The 26,760-nt window shown below is 41.4% G+C and overlaps 1 protein-coding gene across 1 annotated transcript in view; it reads left to right on the top strand.

The window, feature by feature from the left end:
- The window catches only part of LOC140158546 (NADH dehydrogenase [ubiquinone] flavoprotein 1, mitochondrial-like), a 54,076-nt gene extending 27,556 nt beyond the window's left edge, over positions 1-26,520 (top strand). Inside the window, exons 2-13 of the mRNA XM_072181668.1 lie at positions 16,098-16,168; positions 16,543-16,629; positions 17,191-17,339; positions 18,223-18,356; positions 19,060-19,124; positions 19,568-19,672; positions 20,465-20,590; positions 21,245-21,477; positions 21,921-22,074; positions 22,610-22,664; positions 23,526-23,635; positions 24,094-26,520. Coding sequence (XP_072037769.1) covers positions 16,098-16,168; positions 16,543-16,629; positions 17,191-17,339; positions 18,223-18,356; positions 19,060-19,124; positions 19,568-19,672; positions 20,465-20,590; positions 21,245-21,477; positions 21,921-22,074; positions 22,610-22,664; positions 23,526-23,635; positions 24,094-24,186 — 1,382 coding nt within the window. The 3' untranslated portion in view covers positions 24,187-26,520. The remainder of the gene's footprint in view (positions 1-16,097; positions 16,169-16,542; positions 16,630-17,190; positions 17,340-18,222; positions 18,357-19,059; positions 19,125-19,567; positions 19,673-20,464; positions 20,591-21,244; positions 21,478-21,920; positions 22,075-22,609; positions 22,665-23,525; positions 23,636-24,093) is intronic.
- The last annotated feature ends 240 nt before the right edge of the window (positions 26,521-26,760 follow it).

Raw genomic sequence — 26,760 nt, 5'->3', positions numbered from 1 at the left:
ATAAAAATACTACTCCACAAGGGGATGTTCAAAAAGTTTGTAGAAAAAGGTATGCTAATTTGTTGCATGGTAATGAATTTGGTATCATTTGAAAGCTTGTTCCTTCAAAACATTATTGTAAAAATATTCGATTTTTGCATAACTGTATATGGTTAGGACACCCTGCAGAAGAAGACTACCTCCTTGAATTCACAGGTACTACCAGAAGTGAACACAGGGTCATCATGTAATTTGCTCCAGACGGATGTGAAACCCATTTGAAATTTAATAATGTACAGTTGCTGTAAATGGTAATGAAGTCCTTGATATTCAACAGTAACGAAATTGTCCTTCGAGTTCAAGGATGGAATGAGCATCCTTGAAGATCATCCAAGGTTCAAAATTTATGCTGATGAGCCTTCACTGAAGAGTGGCTCAGGGAGCAATCGAAAGACTTCCATTTTGTTGACATAGAAGGTTTCAGGAAAAATTGAGACAGGTGCATTAAGGTATGTAGAGTGACCATGTTCAAGAATGAGATAGAAAGAATTTGGTTAGTACTCTTTCAAGTACCTTGTTCTACGAACTTATTGACCGTCCCTGCTACCTTCCAGTGGGTATTATTTTGTACAAGGTCCTATAAACACGCTTAGCGTCGTGTGCCTATACGCAAGGAATAACACTTAAAATAGCAAAACGTTTTAATGGCAGTTTACCAAACAGATTTCCCAATTCTTGGCATCATCCCCAATTCCATGGCATCGATAATTGGAGACTTGTTATTGTTAAAGGGTGTCTCCGGCAATCACAACATGCCTTGTATGTTAGAAAAATAATTATCAAGCACGAATCACATGGTTTTATTTAAACCAAACCCATATTGACCATAAAAACAGATAAAAACAGTCGGCACTCAACACGCGATATTCAAAACTCCTGCTTCAAAATTGTCTAGTGCAATGACGTCATGGTTACCTGTGCTCAAGCCTTCATTGTATTACTGGGACGTCATTGCACCTGGCAATTTCGGCGCCTGGGAATTTTGAATATCACAAGTTGAGAGACAGCTGTATTAATTTGTTTTTATAGTAAATACGAGTTTGTTTCAGATAAAACCATGTGATTTGTGCTTGATTATTTTTCTATCATATAAGGCATAATGTTGAGATTGCCGGAGACATCCTTTAATGATAGTTAAGCTGAATAAAATAAAAACATGTTTAGCATCCAGGTTTTTGAAAAATTAGGAAGGAGGAGGGGCTTTTTTTTTAATGGTGGAAAAACCTTAGTTGGTCTGCTTTTGCATGGCAAAAAAAGGAGGAGGCCTGTTATATTTTATTTTTCTGGTAGGTTTAAATAGGCCCCTATACTGATCACAAAACTTTCCTTTAAGCACCTGAAGTGCTTCTTATACATTGTAAGGCTATAGAACTTCTAGGAAATGCGCTCAGTAAATTCCTGAAATAATAATAATAAATAAAAAGAAAATTTAAGAATCTTCAACAAAGGAAGCGGGAGGGGACACTAAACATGTTTGTTTTTTACTCTGCCTTATTTTATCTATGAACTTTAGTCAAAGTAAATGTGTACAGTTTTTGAAAAAATCAGTTTCTAAGTGACATGCTGCAAACATATAATCTGGGTTGGGCACACCTGTACACCAGAGTTTTTTGTAGGTCTCTTTAATAGTGAGACCGTACAGATGACTTGATATCCACTGCCACTCTCATAGGAATTCCATCTTGAATTTCATCATAAACCAAACAATTACCTGTCTTGTGTCTATAAAATTTCAGCTCAAGTTGCACTGGTGAAGACCTTCTTTATGTTGGGATTAGAACTGGCTCAGTTCCTTGGATTACAGTGGCATAGCTAGGGGTTGTGGCACCCAGGGCTAAGGATACATAATGGGACCCCTCCCCAACCCTTGAAAGAAGTGTGCAAAAAAGAATTGGCACAAATAGGGCCTTAATTTTGGTTATAAGGAAGTTTAATATCGGTCTTAAACTGATCTTTCAAATGATCTTGTGCTAAATTGCACGCGAAGCACACAAAAATTTTGACTTTCATCGCTAAGAGGGCGCAGAATCGGTGCTGAATTGGGCAATTCGGTGCCCCTAAAGGTTGCGCCCAGGAACATGGCCCCTCTGCCCCCATCGCACGCCACTGTCGCTGTCGGATTACGAGGTCGCAAAGCAGCCGAGAGGCGCCACTTCTGAGTGCTACTTCCAGTGGGTACAGGTCACAGCACTGGGTCCAGGGCTATAGTTGGGACATGTCCAATAATATGCCACTCCAGGATATACACTAACCGTTTAATAAGCCTCACTTTGGTCACATGCATCATCTCTCCACTAAACACACAAAAGACAAAAAAGAAAGAAATCTGGCGTTATAAATATGCGTAATGATTCATACAATTAAATTTAAAAAGAACCAAAAATTGTAGTGCTGCAGTCACTAAGCTATTCAAAATCAATGACGTGTGTACATGTGTATTTGAAACAATAAGGCATGTGCACATAAAATTGGTATAGACCCAAGTTGATACACCAGCACTTTTCAAATCTATAAAGAGGAACTTGCCAATAATTGATATTTTTCAGTGACGAACAATTCATCATGATCTCTCAGCTAATATAGATGAATATATTACTAAATAGATAAATAAATAAATTCTAGCTATTAAGGGGGTACTACACCCCTGCCCAATTTTGTGCTTATTTTTGCATTTTTCTCAAAAATTATAGCGCATTAGGGACAAAGTAAGATATGTATATTATTGGGGCAAGGACTACAACTACTGCACTGGAAATTTTATTTCAGCACAGACAACAGTTCTGGAGTTACAGTAAAAATGAGGAAAACCAATATTTGATCAATAAATCAATAACTACTTGCTTTGAGTTGCTGAATTTTCAGTACAGTAGTTGTAGTCCTTGCCCCTATAATATACATATCTTACCTGTCACCAATGTGCTATAATTTTTGAGAAAAATGCAAATATAGGCACAAAATTGGCCAGGGGTGTAGTACCCCCTTAAAGCATGTTCAGATAAATATAGATAGATAGATAGATAGATAGACAAATAAATAAATACAAATAATTATTTGGTGGCTCCACCAATGGTGACCTGCTTAGTTTAAATATGGTTCATTGCTTGTGCATATTACGCACAAGCATAGCAACATCAACCTCAAGATGCACTAGTAATGGTAACAAATAGCTGAGACGAAAATTTCAGCAAATGGTACGTTTGTGCAGTGTGGCTTTCAGAAGATTTGAAGGTACTAGTATGTAATTTGAAAATATTTTGATTTTGATTCGATACAGACCTAAATTGTTTCCTTTTATAGGCTTAACTTTTAAATTAATAGTATAGATTTTTACCCTTTTCCTCATTCAACAGAAATTTAATAAAATTGTATAAATGTTTTCATGTAGACGAATCCATTTTCACGCATTCCTAAACCTCAATGGCAGCCATAGCTGGGCCCCCCTTAGGTCTATCCCACCTAAAATGTGAAATGATGTGGCCTTGGCAGGGATATTAAACCCCGTGTTACAACTTACACGTAGACAAAAGAAGGATGAAAGTGTACTACACAATACAATAATTCAACATTGATTTTTAAGCGGATTTAATCCACCCAATTGTGCAGTAACAACGCCAGTTTGGTTCAGACGGGTCCCAGTAATGGCTGACTGAATTCTGACCATCACTTGGTTCGATGGATTCGTCTATAGTGCAGACACAGTCAGGGGCGTCGCCAGACCTTTTTCATTAGGGGGGTGTAAGAGTCAATGATTGCCGATGAGCCGTCTGTGTGCCGACATGCCATCTCTCTATTTTCTCCAACATGGGTCAATTCAATGTCTTGCTTTATGACCTTACATTTTATATCTTTGCATGTGTAATTTATATATTTGTGTGTAATTTTGATATTGTGCAATATTTTTGATGTACCGTAACCACTCGGGTATAAGCCCACCCCCTAGATAGCTGATTTCACTTCAAAAATGGGGGTGGGCTTATAACCGGGGAGGGGCTAGTACTTGAATTTAAAAATAAGAACAATCATCCCCATTTCGTATGCCTGGTGTTAATGTACCAATATTTTCTATCATCTGTGTCAATTTTTTTAAATTATAAGTATGGAATGTTAATGATCAACTGATATTTTTTATACATGCTTTTAAAAGTGTTGTGAACTTTACAGGTTGTGAGTTCGAGCCCCGCTCGTGCCAACGTGTTGTGTCCTTGGGCAAGGCACCTTATCCTCATTGCCTACTTGGGGGGATGTGGTTAGGTTGAATTGGATGTTTGTATAGTTGTTTGTTTCAATGTTGCAATATTGGCGCTGATTAAATTGCATTGTGTCTGTTTGGGTGTGTTTAATGTACAATTCTAGCAATTTGACCTGCGGGTCACGATTTGAGTTTGAAATAAAATCTTCCTTTACAACTGGGCCTATACCCGAGTGCACCCTTGTTCCCAGAATGTTTTGAAAAATAGGGGTGGGCTTATAGCGAAGGTGGGCTTATACCCAGTGGTTACGGTATATGTGTTTTTTACTGGCAAATAAAATGATATATGTTAAACATGTTAAACAAAAAATAGGGAATGTCGAAAGCAGAAGCAAAAAATAGTCATTTGTTTGACCTTAGCAGGGGTGTCTGAGGTAAGAAACTTTTGCAAAATGAAGACCTAATTGAAGCGATTTGGTGGACCATTTTGACAATATTAGGGTGTAAAATTTTAGTTTGAAAAAGCCCAAACATTTGTGAAATGAGCTGTCCATGAAGCCTTTTGCGCAAATTTCGTGGACAAGTTTTCCCTATTAGGCCAATTACAATTGATTCTTAGTTTCCTGTTTCCCGCCCGCGTCCAAAGTAGAGAATTGCAAAATATTTAATTATTTTATTTATATTTTGGATTTTCTCTTTAAAAATAACTTTTAATGACTACCATTTGCTACTTTCTGAATTTGATCATATCATCTATAATGATGAATAAACATAAACCTAATTGTACCATTACTTATGTATAAAATCAAACATAGTAGTAAAATAATTAATTCATGCTCCTTGTCAAAATGGCTTGATGTAGGTTGCGACCACTTATTTTAAAATAAAGAAAATAAAAGATAATAATTAAAAGTCGCCTCATCCCTGGTTTTCAACCATGAAACAGGAAACTAAGAATTAATTGTGAAGGGCCTTACTGTAGGCGTATAATTGTGTTAAACAAAAATTGGGAAATGTCGAAAGCAGAAGCGAAAAATGGTCATTTGTTTGACCGTAACGCAAGGGGGTGTCTGAGGTAGTTCACCACGTAAACTTGTATGGCTCAAAATTCGGACCGCTCGCCATTAAGTTTACTACTTTCTGTGCTTTGAAATTTGTTGACGTTTTAATGATCCCCCATTTCCGGTCGATTATTTTACGATCGCCGATAACGATGTGATATGGGACTTACATAGGATTACACAGAGATATTTCTTGCCAAAATTTGACCATTTCTAGGTAGCTTGGCCCTACTTTGTCTGCGTTATATGAAAAAGGACAGTCTTAAGTCTTAAAAAAATGATGGAGCCTATTCTTGACCGTGTAATATTCCTTCAACCAGCTACCGTGCGGTAACAGTCTTATACGATGGACAGATAGTATCAGTTTGTGAATGAGGACATCGTATAAGTTCCTTGTAGGCCTACTATGTCTGAGGGGGGATGTTCCCTCCTTAACCCTCAGAAGTATGAAAAATGAAGACCTAATTGAAAAATCAAAATACACACATCACATGTACACGTCACAACCTGAGGTGAACCAAATTATAGAGTTCTCAAGTTATTCTTGGGCTTGCCTAGACTTCTCGAATGAGTAACTTACCATTTCATATGGACATGGTGATGGAAAAAATTTTCATGTTTTAGCAGGTTGCTCGATGAACAGTTTCTTCTGGAGGTTGCCAAATTTTAATACCTCGTTTATCACACCGGTAACACACATACACATCACGATTGAGGAATCATAAGCAGCAACCAATGAAGCACATACTTGGTACATGTATATCATGATATTCAAGCACAAATTATAGCACTTTTAATCTAAATTTGATTGCAAAAGCACGCAGCACTTTGCCATGCATCTCAAGCGCTTCCAGTTAAACACAGCCTGTGTGAAAACAAAATTAACAGGAAAATATAGAGCGCCACCACTATTCATGCGCCCAATTAGAGTATCGATCATATTGACTGCTCAGCTAATTCCGAATCATTCTGGCAGCTTCACAGTTGTTAACCTGAATAGGGATTAAAAAGCTGTCACGTAGAACCATGTGCTTCTATTGTCCAATTTGCCATCAAGATTTCATATGGAAACAGTTCAGACCCAGTACGATCATGTCAGAAATTAATATTTTGTTCTGGGTCTGATTATTCGGACTAATCATGCTCATGTATTTGGTTGATATCCTCCTGAGAACGCCTTAAAGGTGTAATGATGTACATGTTAGACATAGCCGAAATAACAAATTCTCGATCATGAGAGGGTGTACCTTCTGCGTCAGCGTACTTTTCATAGAATACCACGATCGCGTGACCTGCTTGACCTTGTCTAGCAACGACCGTGTGATTGGCCAATTCTCAAAAGCTGCGTAAGCGCCCGGTCTTTGCGTGAGTTAAATACGGTAAATGCGCAGCGTAAATAACTGTGCGTACAGAAGTTGGCTCTCATGATCGAGAATTAAATATTTTCTCTATAGTGTTAGTGATCATACGATACTGGATCTGGAAAAATTTACTACGATCATTCAATGTGAATGTAGAGTGACTGTAGACCGTCAGTCCCAATACAAAATTGATGTTGACAAAAACTGTTCTGCATTCCTTACAAAACAACTATAATTTTAAGCTATGTTTTTAGTGGAGTTTCCCTCATCGCACACTCATTTGTATTCATTTTTAAATGCTATAATGCTGACTGGGATGAGATAGTCTCTTCACCATACATGTAGCAAATTTGGTTCCGCTCCCTCCACACAAACACCAAACTGGCTTATGGTATGGTGCCCATCAACTGAGAATAAAACTTTCATATCAACCTTACATGTAATTACTTCCAGTTTGACGTTGTCCCTGGTTGTCCATGAAACAAGGTTCATGATTGCTATAATAACAATGAAAGACAGAGATAAAAAGACTAGTTCGCATTACTGCGCGAGGTCAGCAACCAATCACCGCGTGCCTTTAGTCTTTCTATTTCTGTCTCAGGCGGCGAGTGGCATGATAGAGCCGGCAACTTGTGAAACCGCCCGGCCGTATGGCATTTTCCATATACTCGGCTAGTTTTGTGGGGTTCATTATCGAACCCCAACGGTTTTGGCTTGTATTTATAATATTAACATAGGCCTATTTGTTTGTGATATTTAAAGCGTTTTAAAATTTCAAAATAATCCCATTCAATTACACGGTTATTACGCGGTTGACGATGGAAATTTACTGAATTTAGAGAATGCACATCAGTAACCACCTGCTCTGCCTTTCAATTTGATTTCATTAGGATAATTTCAAAAGTGAAAGCGCAAGAAATTTGATTTTTTGCACATTTCCCGTGCACATCCAGAATCTTGAAGTATTGCAATGGTTGCAATGTAAGGATAAATAAGTTATCATTACGTACCGGTACCGGTTCATGTATCTTGCATGTATCTTGAATTGTACAAAATGATTCAGTGGTGTAAAATATCATGTAAAACACAGTGCAGTCGTGAGCAAGTTTAGGATTGACAATATTGACCTCCCTACGCGAATAGCAAAGTAACAGCATTAGTACGGCACTACATTCAATGAATTCAAGGTCTACAATTTAACATCAAACAAACATCACCAAATTTAGCTTTCCAGCAGCTGTGATGTTTGTTTGATGTTTGTACACCACTCAATTTATAATTATTGGTATTTTACATGTATTTGTCAAATAAAACTTTTGCATACACCTTTTATTCCATCAGACAAACTTTGTTTTGTTCTGAAAATCACATTTATGACGTAAAAAAGCTGGCCACAAATCGGCAATGCAAGCTTATGATGGCAACCAACAAGGCCCATGTTCGAATCCCGGGGGTACAAAGTGACTTCTTTATTCATCTTTTCTCCTTTTTCGTTTTTCTTTCCCTTCCGATAGCCAAAAACCCATGGGCACGGTTATGGTTATGGTTCAACAAAATAACTTTGAACACCAGTAATTGAACATGAATTTACATCAATGGAATTATGAATTACATGTACATGTACACATTTTCAGTCAGCGCATGCACCAGTTTTGTTATTTTTTGCAGAACCATTCTTCATTTTGTTGAAAATTGATTTCTCTGGAGTCTTGACTTTGAACAAAAATGTATCGTTTCTAAATTCTATCAGTTCAAAATTCAATCACAATTATCACATCCTTCATTTCACCCAAGGTTACATGATGATTGTAACAGTCATAGTGAAGTTTAAAAAGTTCATCTTGGTTTTTAAAAAAAAATTTTTTTGCCTAATATTCACTGACTCAGTACACCGGTCGATCTTACCGTTTCCGATGTTGATTAAGATACTTCTTGCATCGATCCCGAGATGCGGAAAAAACCAATAGTCATTTTGTCCCACATAAATGAATACATAACAAAAAAAACCCGATCCCCCGAGTGGACTCACCCATCCGGTGGCGTCACACACGATAATCATCCTTATCCTCCTTGGTTTCTAGATGAGATAGCGTGTGGATTTTTCTTTGCCAGCGCTAAGTATCATTACGAACCAAAGGCCGAGATATACAGTTTGTTTGTTACACCTGAGGTAAAAACCAACCAGTATAGTACGCTAGGGAGATAGTTTTGACGACATTTTTCGGCTAGAAAATTGACAAAAACGATCCAAAAACTTAGCTTGTATGAGTGTTTCCGTTCGTATACGGGACACGCGTTTTCAAAATGGCCGCCCATAGGACGCAATTTCATTTTTGTTCTCACGTAAAACAACTATAGCAGACTAGTAAGTTACAATAGATGTTTGTACAGTACTGTGTATACATGTATGGTGAGTGATTATCGCTATGTTTATGGTGTGCTCTATCGTTATATCTTTCAGTATGCTGGCGTCTGATGACGAGTTACTGCTAAGAGTTCGTGGGTTTCGAAGGACCAGCCTGACAAATCTATAGCAAAAGGTTTTCAGTTTTTCATCCCTTTGTACATATATTTTTATATCATACCACTACATCTCATGCGACAGCCACTGTGCGTGTGGGTCTGCTTATTGGGCTTGAGCTTGTGTTAGGGGGGTAGTGCTATCGCTCCCGATTACTACAATGTCCAGGCCTTGTCAATCATGCCCTTCCCTTGTGGCAGAGTGGGACCCGCATCCACTCTGCTACACCCACAGGGATTGCTCTAAATTTAATAAGTGTGCTTCTTTTTGCATAGGCTTATCGGACATACACTTCGAAGATTTAGAAAGTAGCGCTCGTTTGGGACCTGCGACACAGACAGAAAACGAAGACCAAGAAACAGAAGGCTACAGGTAAGGTTGATATGGTAGGTACTAGCGCGGCCGGCAAGGGCCACGCTAAGGTAACCTCTGGGGCTCCGGTCCCGGGCAAGCAGGCGGACCCTCCTGGGACTGCTAGCGAGCCCGAAGGCCTAGCAGCCAGCGAAAGCACTGACAAACCGTCTAAGCTAGTAGCAGGCAGCAGGGCGGTACTTGCCCTAACAGGCGAGTACCAGTCTACCAGTGAGATCTCTAGCGAGGTTTCTTGCAGGTGGACACCCGTCTATTGCTGGCGAACGAGCGGGTCTAGCACCCGCGGAAGTAGCCGGCGCCGGACAGTATGCCAAGGGTACCCCGGGCTTGCCTGGGCTGAATCCTAGCATACAGCGTGCGAACGGACCTCCGGGCTTGCCTCGCCGGTCTGTAGCACGCAGCGTGCCAGTGGTACCCGGGCTTGCCTGGGTTGATCCACGACACGCAGCACGCTTTCGTTCCCGCAAGGGTCGAATGAAAACGTGCATGGGTTTAGCAGAGACGATACCGGGGCTAACGCTTCGGGTGTAGTCTTAGCAGAACCAACTGGGGTTGTCACACGGCAGCGTTCCATGGCGGGACCGCCGAGCGATACCTTGGGCCTTGGAATGGCTGCCGGCTGTCCTCCGGGACTGGCTAGCGGCTATACGGGGTTGGGCTCGCAGTCTCTCACGGGACAGCGACCCAAGTGCAAACGGTGGCAGCTCCCGAGACGAGCTACGGCTCGACTTCAGTGGTAGCCACTATGCACGCGCCCATAGCTGCCGTGAGTGGTCCGCCACACACAGCGACCTTGGGCGAGGCTCAAGAGGTTAGGGTAGGTAGTTTGAACAGCCTGGCTGATCAACAACCCACTTATGTCCTCGAGAGCCAGCAGAGCGTGGGTGATCCATTACAGTCAATGGGTCAATTACCCTCTTATGATCGATCACTATCTATTCAGCGGAGCATGGCTCCATTGATTGATACTGCCTCTTCAGGTAGCGAGGTGACTGATCGGGGGTATACACGCTCAGCTACCCGTGATACTAGGCAAGCTCCTTCTAGCCAAGGGACAGCCAGTATAGCGGGGTACCCATACACACGGCTTGATCCTCTAGCAGGGAACGCTGTGAGGCATGGGTACAGTGGTACGCAGCCGGGAGCCCTACCGGGCACCTACGCTACAACCACGCAGGTACCGCAGTACTCGTCCTGGTTGCCACAGTCTCTGTGGCAACAGGGGGGGGGAGGCGGTGCTGGTACTGCCGTTCCATGGGGTTTCCCTGGTGGCGGATCCTTTCAGGGTCAGCTACCGACAGGGTATGCCCCGTGGTACCCGCCGCAGGGTGGTTTCTTCCACGGTCTAGCACCGTGGCAAGCGCCGCCTAGCGATGGGCAAGCAGTACCACCAGCTGTTACCCAGGCTGGGCGGCGAGTGGCTAACCCTGATACAGCTCAGGGTAGGCCGCGCGCTGCTATGGCTAGGCGACAGCAGCGAGAGCGTCGGCGGATCCCGGGTGCTATGGCTAGCATCTCGGGTCTGGCGGGAGTACTCCCTCTTCTGCTGGTGTTCAGTTGGCTAGCCACACGGTGGCGACACCTCCTTGTCCACCTTCAGATGCCCGTCGTCAGATCTCTTCCTCATCAGAGAGTGAGTCAGAGTCTGAAGGCGAGGAAAGGAGTCGGAAGATGAAACCAGTAGCGACTCACAGTCTGATGAGGCTGTGCAGGTAGCTTCAGGTATCCTTCCCCGCTTCCCGTGAGGAACTCGCTAGCAATGGTCTGCCTGCGGACACCGCTGAGGTGATGAGCCGTGTGGCCCAAGGTTTGGGCCTGGCTTGTTCTCAGGAGGAGTCCATTCAGGAGGACCAGGGCATCTTCTCAGTAGGATGCCCAGCTAGCTGCGTCCTCACAAGGGTCGCCCGCACTTGCATTCCCGGCGGACCTCAAGGGTAGGTTTCAGAGGGCTGTCAGGCTCGCTGGAGCTTCGACGCCGCTGCGTGCTTGCACGCTTCCACTGCGTGTTTCGCAGGAGGACTACTGAAACCTACCTCAGGGTCCCTGACATGGATCCAGGCGTTGCCAAGCGCCTGCCGCTAGCGGCTAAGGCGCGACGGGTCGTTCTCCCCCAGTGGGAGGAGGAGCTAAAGCTCATCGATAAGCGAGCACGCCGCTATCAGAGTCTCTAGCGTCGCTACCACGCTTGCCGAGCACCTCGGTAGGAAGGTAGCGAACGACCACGGGCAACGTCGGAACTCTTCCATGAGGTTAATCTGTTAGCGGTGCTAACAGCTAACCTCAACGAGAGTTCTATGGGCCTAGCCCATAGGATGTCATCTCGCCGCCGGGAGAATGCCTGTCTGTCCCTCCAGTCAACTTATGGCTCTGACTTTGCTGAAGCAATGAAGAAGTCAGACTCGGAGGGACAGGGGCTACTCTTTGGACAGGCCTTTTGCGCCACGGTAGAGGACCGGGCAAAGAAGGCCACCAATGAGAGCACTCTGAAGAAGTCAGAGGCTGCCCTGCACAAAGCGAAGGGCAGTAAGGCGAAGAAGAAGCACAAGAAGAAAAAGTCTTCTAAGCGTTCTTCAGCGCCAGCTCCGGCTTCAGCAGGGCCGCACCACAGACTACACCGAGCCGAGGCTACTCCAGCACCTCCCAAAAAGACTGGGAAGCGCAAGAGTAGTGCTGGATCGATGGCAAGCCCCTAAGAAGAGCCGTTCTTCTAAGGGTGGCAAACCAGATCGGTCCTGAGGGCACGGGCGGTCGACAGTCCATGCCGGCAGGCCTTGGACTTCCACAGGGATTCCCCTGTGGGCGGCCGCTGTGCATTACGCCCAGAGATGGCATGCCATCTCACCGGGCGCCTGGGTATTGTCAGTGGTCAGTGGGGGTTACAGGCTGGAATTTACCAGCCACCCTCGTGGCGCCTGCACGATTCAGAGGTCCACGGTAGTGCCGCCAGAGCGGCCCCCAGCGTCGGGCACTACTGTCAGAGGTCACTCAGCTTCTCACAAACCAAGCGATTCTCCCGGTCTACCCCCCTTTCACCAAGGGGTTTTGGAGCACGTCTCTTCTGGCTCCAAAGAAGACCGGCGACTGAGGCCCATTCTGAACCTCAAGCCGTTGAACGAGTTCATCAGGCCCAAGAGGTTCAGAATGGAGACTCTCGCCGGTGCTAGCCTGCCCCATCAAGGGTATGTGGGCGGCATCGCTAGATCTCTCGGACGATATCTGCATGTTCCGATCGCACCTCAAGATCAGAGGTTTCTACGCTTCAAGGTCCCGGGTCAAACTTACCAGTTTCGATGCCTGCCATTCGCTTGTCCACCTCCCCAGAGTGTTCACACTCCTGGTCAGAAGCGGTGGCAGCGTACCTGAAGCGCAGGGGAGTCAACATGTGTTGCTACCTGGACGATTGGTTCATTTACGGACGCACCCGCTGGAGACACAGTGTCTCGTGGAGTTAGTAGTCCGTGCGGTTAAGGGACCTGGGATTTCTGATCAACATCAAGAAATCCAATTTGGTCCCGACATGAACACCACTATTCTTAGGGGCCCAGATCAACCTCAAGGAGGGATCGTGGCGCCCTCACCCGAGAGGGTGGTGAACATGGCGAGGTGTGCCCGACTCTTGGCCGAGTCAGAGGGGCACCGCTGTGGCATGGATGAAGGTTTTGGGCCTTATGGCCAGTATGGTAGACCTCGCACCACTGCCGTTTTCACATGAGGCCTATACAACTACACCTTCTAGCCTTCTACAGGCCCAGTCGTCACCCAATATCCCTCGCGGTTCCGATGTCGGAGATCGCGCGAGAGGAACTCTGGTGGTGGACCCATCAGCCCAATTTGACTCAAGGTGTCAGGTTTCCTGCACCGGCGGTGCCACGTAGTGACGACCGACGCGTCAAAGCTGGGCTGGGGGCCACATCCACGGGACTCGGTCTCGGCCTATGGTCGGCCCGGAGACGGAGTTCCATATCAACCTTCTCGAACTTTGGGCAGTGGAGAGAACTCTCCAGCATTTCGAGAAGGTGATCGTGGGATCTCATATCGTTGTCCAAACAGACAACACAACCGTGGTGGCCTACCTCAACAGACAAGGGGGCACCAGGTCACCACGGTTGTGCCTGCACGCACTACGCCTGATAGGGTGGTGCAAGGCCAGGCAGATTACGTTGAGAGCGATGCACATAGCGGAGTCACCAACATCCTCGCGGACGATCTGTCACGAGGAAAGGTGTCGGGACCTACAGAATGGTCCCTTGCTCCGCAGGTCGCCCAGACGATCTTCGAGGTGATGTACCACTCCTCGATAGATTTGTTCGCATCTCATCGAAATCATCAGCTGCCGGTGTACTGCTCGAGGGTCGCAGACCCACAGGCATTCGCCGTGGCCGCTCTGTCCGTAGACTGGGGAGGAATGCCTGCTTACGCCTTCCCCCCGATCTCACTGCTCGCAAGGGTAGTGACCAAGATCAGGAGGGAGGATTGCAACGTCATTCTGATAGCACTGCGTTCTGGCCGAAACACCTGTGGTTTCGACCGATGGTGGATCTACTAGCGGCACCGCCGCGAGTACTCCCCGAGTTACCAAATCTACTCCGGATGCCCGGAGGAGAGGTACCAAGCCTACCACTAGAGCACCTGCAGTTAGCTGCATGGCCCTTATCAGGGAACGTGCGGCGGAGGGAGGCTTTTCATCAGAAGCTGCTTCTCTCATCGCCGGGGCAGACGAGAGTCTACCCTCCGTACGTATAGTCAGCGTTTGGCTCCCTACTACGCATGGTGCGATGAGAAATACATCTCCCACTAGAGCCCCTGTGCCTCTAGTGGCAGATTTTCTGACAGAAAAGTTCAGGTCAGGACTTCAGCAGGCAACGATAGCCAACTACAAGTCAGCCATTCTCTCGATTCATCGGGGATTTGAAGACGGGTCGACTATCAATTCAGATGGGTCCCTAAGTCTTCTTCTCGACGGTATGTTCAACGGCGCCCGCCGAAAGGAAGGTGGTCCCTCCATGGGACCTCAACACAGTCTTGGAGTATATTAAGGGTCCCCTTTTGAGCCCCTGTCAAAAGCGACCCCTTAAATACGTCACTCTTAAAGCGGCCTTTCTTCTGGCGTTGGCCCCGGGGACGGCGCTGCTCGGAGTTGCACGCAGTCTCGAAGTCAGCCTCCGTGTTTACTAACAACGGAGCGACGCTGTTTCTTCGCCGGATTTCCTTGCAAAAAATGAGCGAAGTACATTCCGACACTCGCCCTCTTCCTACCCAGTATTGGGCAGGGTTCGTCAATAGCCGAAGACAGGTTGTGGTGCCCGGTGAGGGCGCTACAGCACTACCTTGGCCGAACACAAACCTTAAGAGGGGCCCATGACCGCTTATTTATCACCCACGCGGAACCGCACGGTCCAGCCGCTAAGCAGACTCTGGCACGGTGGCTGGTCCAGGTGTTAGTGGACTCGGGCGGCAAAAAGACGCCGCCCCAAGGCCCACTCAACCAGATCTATCTCATCATCGTGGGCCTCCCATAGGGGGGCCCCCATTGAGGAGATTTGTCAGGCTGTGTCCTGGAAGAACCCGTCGTCCTTTTCCACGGTTTACTACAAAGACGTAAGCCAACGACCAGGCGATAAGTTCACCAGGGCAGTTCTTGGGAGATAACATAGTGGTTGGGTATCAGGTGTTTTTCCAGACAGTCAGAATTCCAACATGGTAAGAACCAGTGTTTCTATTCTTAACCACTGCACTTTTAGTTCAGGGGTTTTTGTCTGTTCACGTAGTCTTTCTGTTTCCCGGCCGTGAGGGGGGGAAATAGTTTGACCTCGCGATTACCATGCTACCCACTCCCGATCCTTATCAGATGCTGGCCAATCTTGTACCTCCATCCGTCGGTTACTTGCTAGATCGATCTTTCAGATGTTGATGCAAGAAGTATCTTAATCAACATCGGAAGCGGTAAGATCGACGTGTACTGAGTCTAGTCCCAAACAAAAATGTTTGGTAGACTCATAACCGTGCGATCTTACCTTTCCGATGTTGATTATCCCGACCCGGCCGCCCCCTACAAGTTTGGCCGAGTAGGGGCTGCCCAAGTCGGATAAGGGATGATTATCGTGTGTGACGTCACCGGATGGGTGAGTCCACTCGGGGATCGGGGGTTTTGTTATTTATTCATTTATGTGGGACAAAATGACTATTGGTTTTTTCCGCATCTCGGGATCGATGCAAGAAGTATCTTAATCAACATCGGAAAGGTAAGATCGCACCGGTTATGAGTCTACCAAACATTTTTGTTTGGGACTATTTTGAATTAATATATTAATTAATGTCTCCTATCGATCAATCGGAGATCTTTTACTACAATTAACTTTAGAATTAGGTGGCAAATTACTTAAATGCAAATAATGATTGTATTACAATGTTAGTAACATATATGATTTTGGTCTTTTGAATCCAAAATGGCAGCGATTTCCTACATGGTTACAATGTAGATACATTTGGTCAATGGTCCGTCTTCTATTACAGAATTCTTTGACTCATTTTCCGTTGACTTTTGTTTTTCTTAGATAAAATCCGCTGCTGCTCTTTGGCTGTAAGTGCGCGACAGAACTCATCAGCTCCAGAGAAGCCACAGAAGGTAAGCAGAGGGTTATAATTTGGGGACGAATCTGAGACCTGTTTCACGCAAAGATTGTTTGTAAAAAGAATTGCTTGAATCATTGAAAATTTGTTCTCACTCAGATTTTCTAATTTCGACACAGATCAAACTCTTTTGCAAGAATCAAGATTAACATGACAACATTCTAGCTCTGAAGTGCTTGGGATCCTAAGAGGAAATAAAGAAGGAAACAAAGAAATATAAGAATAAAATAAGTCATGGATCCCAATTCACCATTGAACCCCTGAAGTGAACAACAATTTTGGTGTGTGAATTGGTTTAAATGTCACTGATCAGTGGTCATGGTTACCTGATATTAATTGCTTTTGTATTTTGTATTTCTTTTCTTGTAGACTCAATTTGGATTAAAGGATGAAGATCGTATCTTTACAAATCTATATGGCAGACATGATTGGAAGCTTAAAGGTGCTATGTCCAGGGTAAGTGGTACTCTGCAGGTTTGCTCAACATTTAATTGCATTATGTTCTTTAACATTCGAATGTAAGTTCATACGTGCTGGTATTAAACAATTTCCAAAAGTTTAAACTGACTTTCAGCACAAAAAATTCACAAATGGACAAGTCCATCACAACATCTTAGGACTTCTTCTGATGAAGATGTGTGTAACACATCGAAAATTCAAGGTTAGTGAATTTTTGTGCTGAAAGTCAGTTTAAACTTTTGGAAATTCTTTAACATTGAATACAAGTTTTGAATACAATGAATACAAGTTTTCGTCAGACGGCAATTATTTACCTTATTGTTATGACCAGATAAGCAAGTGAGGACAATGTCAACTCATTTCTATTTAAGATTTTGACTTCAGGACAACATACATTTTATTAGCTACAGTTTGGGTATGATTTAGGGTGTCTAAGTTGTATTTGTAACAAAAATATGAACAGTTCAGAAACATCAGTATTTGAATGACAATTCTGCTTAAAAACCAAAAAACATAATCATTCAACATTATCCTTTTTTCTGCATGTTTTCACTACAGGGTGACTGGTACAAAACTAAAGAAATTTTGTTGAAAGGAGAGGACTGGATTCTGAAAGAGATTCGTGATTCTGGCCTGAGAGGTAGAGGAGGAGCGGGCTTCCCAACTGGTATGAAATGGGGCTTCATGAATAAACCATCAGATGGAAGGTAAATTTGTTGTCACCTAAGAAAAATCAGACCTGGGAGAATAGTATTTAAGATCTTTAACGTTTGTTTAGCTTGTATTTAGCAAAACATATGAGACTCATGAGATCGTGTATTGATATAGAATGGCATGCACACAGTTGGGCGCTACAATTTTACACTAGTTACGTAATGTTTAAGGGTAGACGAGGTATTTTTGGTCGAAGCAACCTAAAAATCGATTTTCATTTATCTAGATCAATATATTATTGAAAAATAACACCTTGATGTTTTGCAAAAGTTCATTCTACAAATCGTATACTTTGCAAACTTGCTTAATTTATTGTTATTAATGAGTTATGTACGTTTTACAAAAGTGTTGTTGTTTCAGTCCTTTTTACAACGTAACTCAAGAACCGCAGCACCTATAAAAGTGTATCTGTGATATTTTAATTTTTCTACACGCTCGCTATGAATTGAGCAATGGAGTTTTTGCCAAAGCTCACTACCATTGGTAAGATGCTGTGAACTACCAAATCACAACAGTTTAAAATAATTAATAACCTTAACTGGCGCTCACTTATGTGAATTCACCCGAAGTTGGGACTTCATTGAATCACGCAGTAATGAAAACCTTTTTGCCAGTTATAAGCTGAACAAACTTTAGGAGGAGCTATTTTATTTGAAATCCACCCCCCCTTTGAGCTGAAGAATATTTTATTCTAGCTAAATTCAACAGTTGAATGTATTCCATATATCTGGTAGGTTAATGGTTACAGTTATTCAGTTTCTTTACATTGTTGCATAAAGACAAAGCATTGTTTTAAATCTCCATTCAAAATATTCTATTACTGTCCTTCCCAAACTGATGAAATAACATCTATTCATTTTCCTTCATCTTTTTCAGGCCCAAGTATTTAGTAGTTAACGCTGATGAAGGTGAACCAGGGACATGTAAGGATAGGGAAATCATGAGACATGACCCACACAAACTGGTAGAAGGTTGTCTAGTTGCTGGTAAAGCTATGGGAGCTAGAGCTGGTAAGTATTGGGAGGCTAGGTGTGCAACTTAACTTTCTTCATTTTAGTCAGCTGGGAGTATAAGATCTTAGATGTTTGTAGCTAGCATATGTATGACAGCTATTGGTGCCTTCAAGTTGAGATGGATATTCGCCCATTGCATGGTTCAGCCATATGCCAGGAGAGTCTCAGACTGGTAAAAGACATGAAAGGAAGAATTATGCAACTTTACACAATGTTATATGACTGGTGCAATTTCCATTCATGCATGCTGTCAGATCAATAGTCCACATTTGTTGTAATATATAGGTTTCCACCTCTTAATCCATGTTATGTAAGAGAAAATCTCTGTTGGATGTTCCCATAAAATATATAAAAACAAGCTGTTATAAAATCAGATTTTGGACTTTTTACCATTCCATTGACATTCTTTTAAGAACAGTGTATTGTCTACTGCAGTATTCGTTCCATTAACCACCCATGCCCCTCTAAGCGCCCAGCCAGTGACTTAACACCAAGTAAACTGATACTAGTTTACTGCCCATGCAAATCTGACACACTGATGATGATGGATGAATATTTTGTGCATTTTTTACATATTATCAGCTTAAAAAATGTTTAAGTGCCCACTCAAAATGTCTTTGTTAAGCGCCCTGGGCGATTAATGGAACAAATACAGTACTAGCCTTGTTGGTTTTTAACCTGATTATTTCTTACATTTCAGCTTACATCTACATCAGAGGAGAGTTCTATAATGAAGCATCAAATATGCAAATTGCAATTAAAGAGGTCAGTGCAACTTTGAACCGTAGTTATGCCAAAAACTGTGTGCACTTCATACAAATTGCAATCATTTAGATGGTATAATTGATAAATTTGAATAAATTGTCAAATTGCAATATTGGTTTTGGTATGCAATGGCTCAGTATAGAATAATACTGCTACACAATTCTAAGTTTTTATTGAATTTCATACTTAATCATACATTTACTGTTAAAATTGGCTGTTAAAAAACTTATCTGAGCAATTATGTTTAGTCACAAATAATGGATGTACACAGATTCAAGCACCCTTATTTTGGAAAGAAAATAAGAGCAATTTCAAATCTTTCTTTTAACAAGTAAAAGTTAAAAGGTCATCTTGAAATGGATTGGTCACAAATGACTTCAAATCCATCTTGCCTAACAACTAAATAATGATTAATGACTGACAAATATTTCTCTCTTTTTCAGGCATATGAGAAAGGACTTATTGGCAAGAATGCCTGTGGGTCTGGATATGACTTTGATGTTTACATGCATCGTGGTGCTGGTGCATACATCTGTGGTGAAGAAACGGTAAGTAATGCAGAATTTTGATAAATTAATTTAGACCATCGACCGCCCATCCCAACCACTGTCTTAATTATAGCCACATATCCATGGGGTTTTGTCCGGATGACAGGAGTTACCATGCACCGAAAAATAGAAGCTACTCAACATGTACATGTCTAAAAAGAAAGACAAGTTTGTTTGAGTCTTTACCAAAATTGTTGCTATAGAGTGTTGACTTCATTGCACGTACCAAAGTCAGTGGTCTAAATACTTGTTTTTCTGGGGAGGCTTCCACACACACATACACCCCCACCCCACCCACACACACACCCCCAAGTGTGACCTGCTCCCACAAAATGAAGTATTTCGATGTATTTTCCTTTCAATTAAGTAGAATTGTAAAGGTTTTGAGTCTGTGAAGCTCCAAATTGAAAAAAGAAACTTCCCACCAAGTGCATTTCCGACCAATTGGGAGCTTTTATGGAATCTTAAAAATTGGCTACTTGAGAGTCATTGCAGCCTAGTAAGCCAATTCACAATGCCTTGGTACAGAAAAGTTTTGGTGACACTGGCTCATGCCCATTCTCCACTACAAACATTCAAACACATAGTTAGCTTTTCCCTACTACTAATGGATACAACTTATGAATTCCCAAGTGTATTTCTCAATCAATTGAGAACAACCCAAAGTCCCAAGTTCTCAAAATGTATTTCAGCATGTCAAATGGATTGGGATTGTATTTGCTTAACTCCCCTTTGTTGTAGCTTACTTACTGTTATAATAATGGTATAACCCTTTTCTCACTATTGACACAGGCATTAATAGAATCTTTGGAAGGCAAGCAAGGCAAACCAAGACTGAAGCCACCATTCCCTGCTGATGTAGGTGTATTTGGATGCCCAACCACTGTGGCTAATGTAGAAACTGTTGCTGTAGCTCCAGTAAGTAGCACAATGCTCACTGAAAAGCTAATTGTAGCAAATTATTAGAATACTTTACTTAAAATTTACATGAATTTTAAATTAGTCGTAGAATATTTTGACTCAATGTGTCATTCATCAAGCAGTTTCACCCTCTGCTGTGATTCCATCTTTTACTGAGAGATGTTATCTCTCCATTTTCTCAAGTTTACAATCTAAAGAAATGTACTAATATGTTGCTAATGCATTGGATTCAAGTAAGAAGAGCTGGAGGTTGGTGAAATTGATAGTGAGATATGACCAACACTCAACATACCTTTTTTCAGCATCCTAAAATGAAAATAAAGGGTCTGTGGCTCTGAAAAGCCCCTTGTGAATTTCTCTCTGGCTCACAGCATTATATAGTCATAGTTTGCTTGTTATTGTATGCTTCATATTGCTGAAATTATTTAGTATATCTCATATAATATATCAAGAAGGAAAAGTTCAATATTCATGAGGTTGTCAGCACATTGTACCATGTACCATGTGACATGACAAATGATATTTAATAAAATATTTGAGTTCAATTTTGTTTTACTAGTCAATAGTTCTATTTTGTTTGGTCCCATCACATACATCGTATAGATATCAACCTGTGCATATTTACTCCCATTTTTTGTTATCACTCAACAGGCCATTTGCAGACGAGGTGGCACCTGGTTTGCTTCCTTTGGTCGGGAGCGCAACACTGGCACAAAACTGTTCAACATCTCCGGTAACGTCAACAAACCATGTACAGTAGAGGAGGAGATGGCTATCCCATTGCGTGAACTGATTGAGAAACATGCTGGTGGAGTTGTCGGTGGATGGGATAATCTTCAAGGAGTTATTCCTGGAGGATCATCTACCCCTCTTATACCAAAAAGGTAAGACATTGATATGATTAGGAAATAACATTGAATTTGATTATCCATGTGTGTAGCCATATAGAAGGTGGAATTGTACCTCATGCTCCTGACAATAAGGCATACTGGTTATGATCTGTGTGATACGCACATAGGCAGTATCTCTTGTGAAGCCCTTGCTAGAGAATTTTGGTCCCCATGAGTAACAATCCAATATGGGAGTAAGGCAGTTGAATTCGGAAACCATGTATAACTATATGAAGATAATCATTTACCAACAGAATTTTTTCTGTTGGCTTCTGAAAAGCAAGATCTGTTCTTCTTTAAATTGCTTTTTTCGCAACTAAGTGATAATTTGTGAAGCAGATTGTTAAAAATGATTTTAAAACAGAAAACAACTGATAATGACATTGAGGTAGTCAATTTCTATCTTCTATCATAATTTGTATCTTGTCATTTGCCAGCGTGTGTGATGATGTACCAATGGACTTTGATGGCTTAGTCCAGGTACAGACAGGTCTTGGGACAGCTGCAGTCATAGTGTTTAATAAACAAGCCGATATTGTGCTAGGAATTGCAAGACTAATGGAATTCTACAAGCATGAGAGCTGTGGACAGGTAGGTTGACTATATGTTATTCTCAACTATGATAGATGAAATAACTTGATGGTTTCAAAAGTAAAAGCATGACAATACAATAGCAGCTTAACTACAGCCTGGGAAATAAGCAGGGTTCATTTGGCTTCTGTAAAGCCCAGAAATTCCTCTGGGTTTCAGCGAGATCCCCGTGACCAATGACCACCTAGATTAAAACTTTTGTGTTGAACTTAAAAGTATGGTGATATTGCAGTTATTGACTATTACATGTAAAATGTCCCCTGGTTCGTGGAAATGGCCCCTGATTCAGGGATTCAAAGACCAGGGGCCACTTTCTGAGGGTGACCGCTGGTCTAAGTTTGCTTATTTCCTAACCTGCTTCAATACCACCTCATATAAAGCTTTGTATCACCAAGGGTGTTCTGTTATTGTCATCACAGCAAATATGGCTAGCATTTTTGCTTAACTACACATTGTCCAGAAGGTTGATTGTTGACCTGTTTCACAATAATTTGTAGAACTGTTGCAAGTTTAATATTCTTTTGGTTTATTTCAGTGTACTCCATGCAGAGAAGGAACTGGATGGATGAACCAGATGATGTATAGATTTGGTAAGAAATGTTTAAGTTGAATATATACACATGTTCAGCTTGTGAAAAAAATTGCTTTTAGAAACCAAGGACAGCTCTCTTGACAAAAGCAATACATCACTGGTTGCGTTTGCATGGTGAATAATCTTACTGGACTAACAGACAACACCTCTTTATTGATTCAGTTGAAATATTTTGAAATATTGCAATGTTTATTTTAATCTGTTGCAGTTGATTTTGTTATTGTTTTATATTCATCGAGTTCTGTAAGTTAATGATCAAGAAGAGGAAACTATTTTGAGGGGAAAATAGATCCAGCTGGTAGGCTGTGTGAGATTCCATAAAGTCAGTAGAGTTCATTTGACAAACGTTTTTATCAAAAGCATTACTCATTGATTAATTGATCTTGAGTCTTGTATAAAGAGCATGACTGAATATATTGCTCTTATGCAAAGCAATGAAGTAAATATTGGGCTTGACACAATTAATTTAGTGTTTGGTAATTCTTCTTCCTATATGAGTACATTGTACCACATGCATTACATGCACAGGCTGTTTCGATTCGACGAGAATCACAGAATCAATTCTCATAATGATTCTCATAACATTTGTTGCGAGAATAAATTTCTTTTATTGAATCATGTAGTAAGTGAAACTATGGTTTTTGATTCTTGATTCTCGCTAAGTGGCACGAAATCTAGGCCCTGTAATATCAGGTCCAACACATACCCTGAAGTGTTGGAATTAAAATATGACTGAACACAGACACAAGAACACTTTTTACCTGTGCCTCAAAATAAATTACTAATAGATGTCCTTGGAACCTTCTGCACTGTAAAACACCCTATTCTGAACTTTGCTTTAATTTTGTTTTTATTACAGTGGAAGGCAATGCTAAACCAGATGAGATTGACATGTTGTATGAATTAAGTAAGCAGATAGAGGGACACACCATTTGTGCCCTAGGGGATGGTGCTGCATGGCCAGTACAGGTAGGTTGGATGACAAGTATGGTTATCAACAGCAATGTAAACAAATGCAAGGGTTGTAACTAATTCTCATCTCAAATTCTGACACTTATTATGCTTGGATGTTTCAGACAACTATAGTCAATCCAGAACTTAACTGAAACAAAATGCATTGGGGATTATAAACTTGTAGTCATAGTATATCTTGTCAAGGGTGGCAAGTGTAAATTGAAATTTAAAACGCATTAATAGTTCAGGAGTTAAAAAATAAACAAGCAATAAACTGAAAATGATATAGAGCCGACCTTACTACCACTTCATGGTGGATGGTCACATTTACAACACATTTATCCAAACCTTACTGCCCTCTGTCAAATTTTATGAATGTTGTGAATATAGGGAATGAGCATAATGGAATTTTTTGCCTATACAAATTTATTGTATTCCACTAATTCTTACAATTTCTTTTCTTAACATTTCAGGGATTGATCCGGCATTACCGTCCAGAGTTGGAAGCCCGTATGAAGAAGTTCCATGAAGAGCAAGCAAAACAAACAGCATCAGCTTCATCATAATACTTATAAATTCATATCTTTATTATGTAAATAATGTAAAGAAACTGAGCTTAGTTTAAAGCCACCAGTTTGTCTTTGAGCCAAAGTATACTACTTTTATTTCATTTCTGATTGACTATGTTTACAGAACAAACATCATTGCAGATGTTTCATAGTTAATAGTACCAACCCCAAGTTGTTGCATAGTTATATTTGGTTTTGCAGACCTATCATCAACTACTTGCAGAGTTGCATGCATGATATTATACAATTTACTGAAATTCCCAATAGTGTACTATTACTTATGCAATGTTGTGCAATCATTGAGGTAATTAGTCATTGTATGTGTGATTAGAGGTGAGGTGAAGATTGTCTAGTAACATTGCAAAAAAAGTACAACGGGAGTTAGCAGAATTTTAGCATGTGGTAAGAATTCAATATAGCATACCTGTTTGATGGATGACATGCAATGTATTGTAGGATTTTGGTTGCTGGTTGCACACATGTGATAATTTCATATCCTTAAGGATTATGAGACTCCACAAAGTGTCCCTTGTATTTCTTAACTGTTAGATCAAAGGATTTTATGTTACTACTAATTGCAAAAAATAAACTGGAAACAGGAATTATGAATCTATGCTTATATTCTTACTTGAGCACAAAGATTGATTTCTGGCACTTGTGAATACAACCTACTGTGGGGTAAAAAATATTGGCACAAAATCTCAAATTTGTTCAGTGGATCAAGGCCCAGGCAGAATCAATTGTTGCTGCAGATCCATAGTGGTATAATATTTAACTACATTTGTGTTCAATTCGGTTGAAGAGAAATGTATCAGGAAAATTGGTCCGTAGTGAATGGCCCAGGCATAGTTGGTAACTACTGAGGATCCATAGTATGATAATAATATATCAGCGGTTTGTAATAAGCGGCATGTGTGTCAAATCATGACTGCATTTCAAACAGCATTTCAAACAATATAGCTCTGGAATCAAGATCAAATTTCAGCCATTAGGACGTTTAAAACTCAGAAGCTTCCATCCTCTACAAAAATCATTTATTGTGGCTTCAATTTTCAACCTAAATGTTGTTAAAAGCCCACCAGGGGCACTAAGTCAGGCAGGCACCCTTTATCCCAACCCGTTATGTCCCACTCCTCGCTTTGTTGGAATTGCACTTGAGGTTTAATTGGTTTTCACATTTAGCCCTTGGTTTTATAACCCCTGTGATAATTATTCAATTTCATTTGTGTACAATTCAATTGACAATTTGCAGAGATTGGTGTATCATGAAATTGGTCCATGGTGAATAACTGATAAACATTCATGCCCACTAGAATTGTACAATATTTTATTTGCTGTTATAAGGGAAATAATAGATTGGCTTGTACGTACAAGTGAACAGCATTCGAGGAATAAGTATAATTATATGATGTAGGAACCCCACAATGTATGTTATGTTTCTTATATACTGACTGATATTGTTGTGCACCTAACTAATGGACTATTCCAGTTGAAATCCACACACCCCCTGTGGAAGACATGGTCATAATCTCTCACACAGGGGGTGTAGATTTCAAATAGACTTATCAATTCAAGTAAACCCATTTAAAATTCACGTTCCTATTTGGAATATTAAGGTCATGTCTTTCATAGGGGGTGTATGGATTTCAACTGGAATAACCCAATGCTAGGCATGTTCACAAAATTTTCAAGTAGGATATTTCACATGGAAATTATTTTGTTTAAAAAGGTGATTATTTAACTTAAAAAATGAGGGGTCAACCATGTCTGTAGGTCAAAAACTAGCGAAGTTATGGGCAAATGTCTGTTTTTAAAAAACTGCACTTTTCTGCGACCATCATTGACAATGCCTTCCATGACTTACTGTACAAAAAAAGCATGTAATGCATCATTTTTTACCACGATGATCCATTTTAAACAAAGGCGATTTTATTTTATGAAATCTAACTTTCACTGCATGCTGACTTCTGTATCAAGGATAAAGTACCAGCACTTTTTAGACGTTTCTGGTGTCGAAATTTCAAATTTTTGTATTTCCCTATGGGGATTACACAGTTAAGCCATTGACTGTGAGCTACTGTGGTCCAAACTTTTTGGATTGAATGTCGCCCTCTATAATAAGCAATGTGGACATGTCTACCAATGCTGAATGTTAGGGATGACCTGTACTAAATTATACCTCGGTCTCCTAACAATACCTATAATCCCTCAATAACATGAACCAAGTTCTACCAACCAAGAAGTATTCAACTATAATTGGTGTGATACAAATATTGTACATGATTGGAACCACAAAAATAAAAGAAACTTTTAGAAACAGTATTTGAATAATTACTAGTCTTTGTGTTTTTTTAAAAAAAGATCAGAAGTTGTGTGTGAAGTTAACAACTGCATATTTACGAGCATTTTCCTGATATAACTTTTTTCTTGATATTTAAAACTTTGTGATGAGAATTTGAGAACTATCTCTGGGACACATCCAATTACAGAAAACATGATGTAATACATACCCAGGTACGGGCACCCTTTTTGGGCGGGTGCGGCGTGGCCGCCCTATATTAGTCTGACTAT

Source organism: Amphiura filiformis, chromosome 8, assembly GCF_039555335.1.
Source record: "Amphiura filiformis chromosome 8, Afil_fr2py, whole genome shotgun sequence".
Classification (NCBI taxonomy): domain Eukaryota; kingdom Metazoa; phylum Echinodermata; class Ophiuroidea; order Amphilepidida; family Amphiuridae; genus Amphiura; species Amphiura filiformis.
Note: the sequence above shows the minus strand (reverse complement) of the source record. Positions and strands in the feature narration are given on the sequence as shown.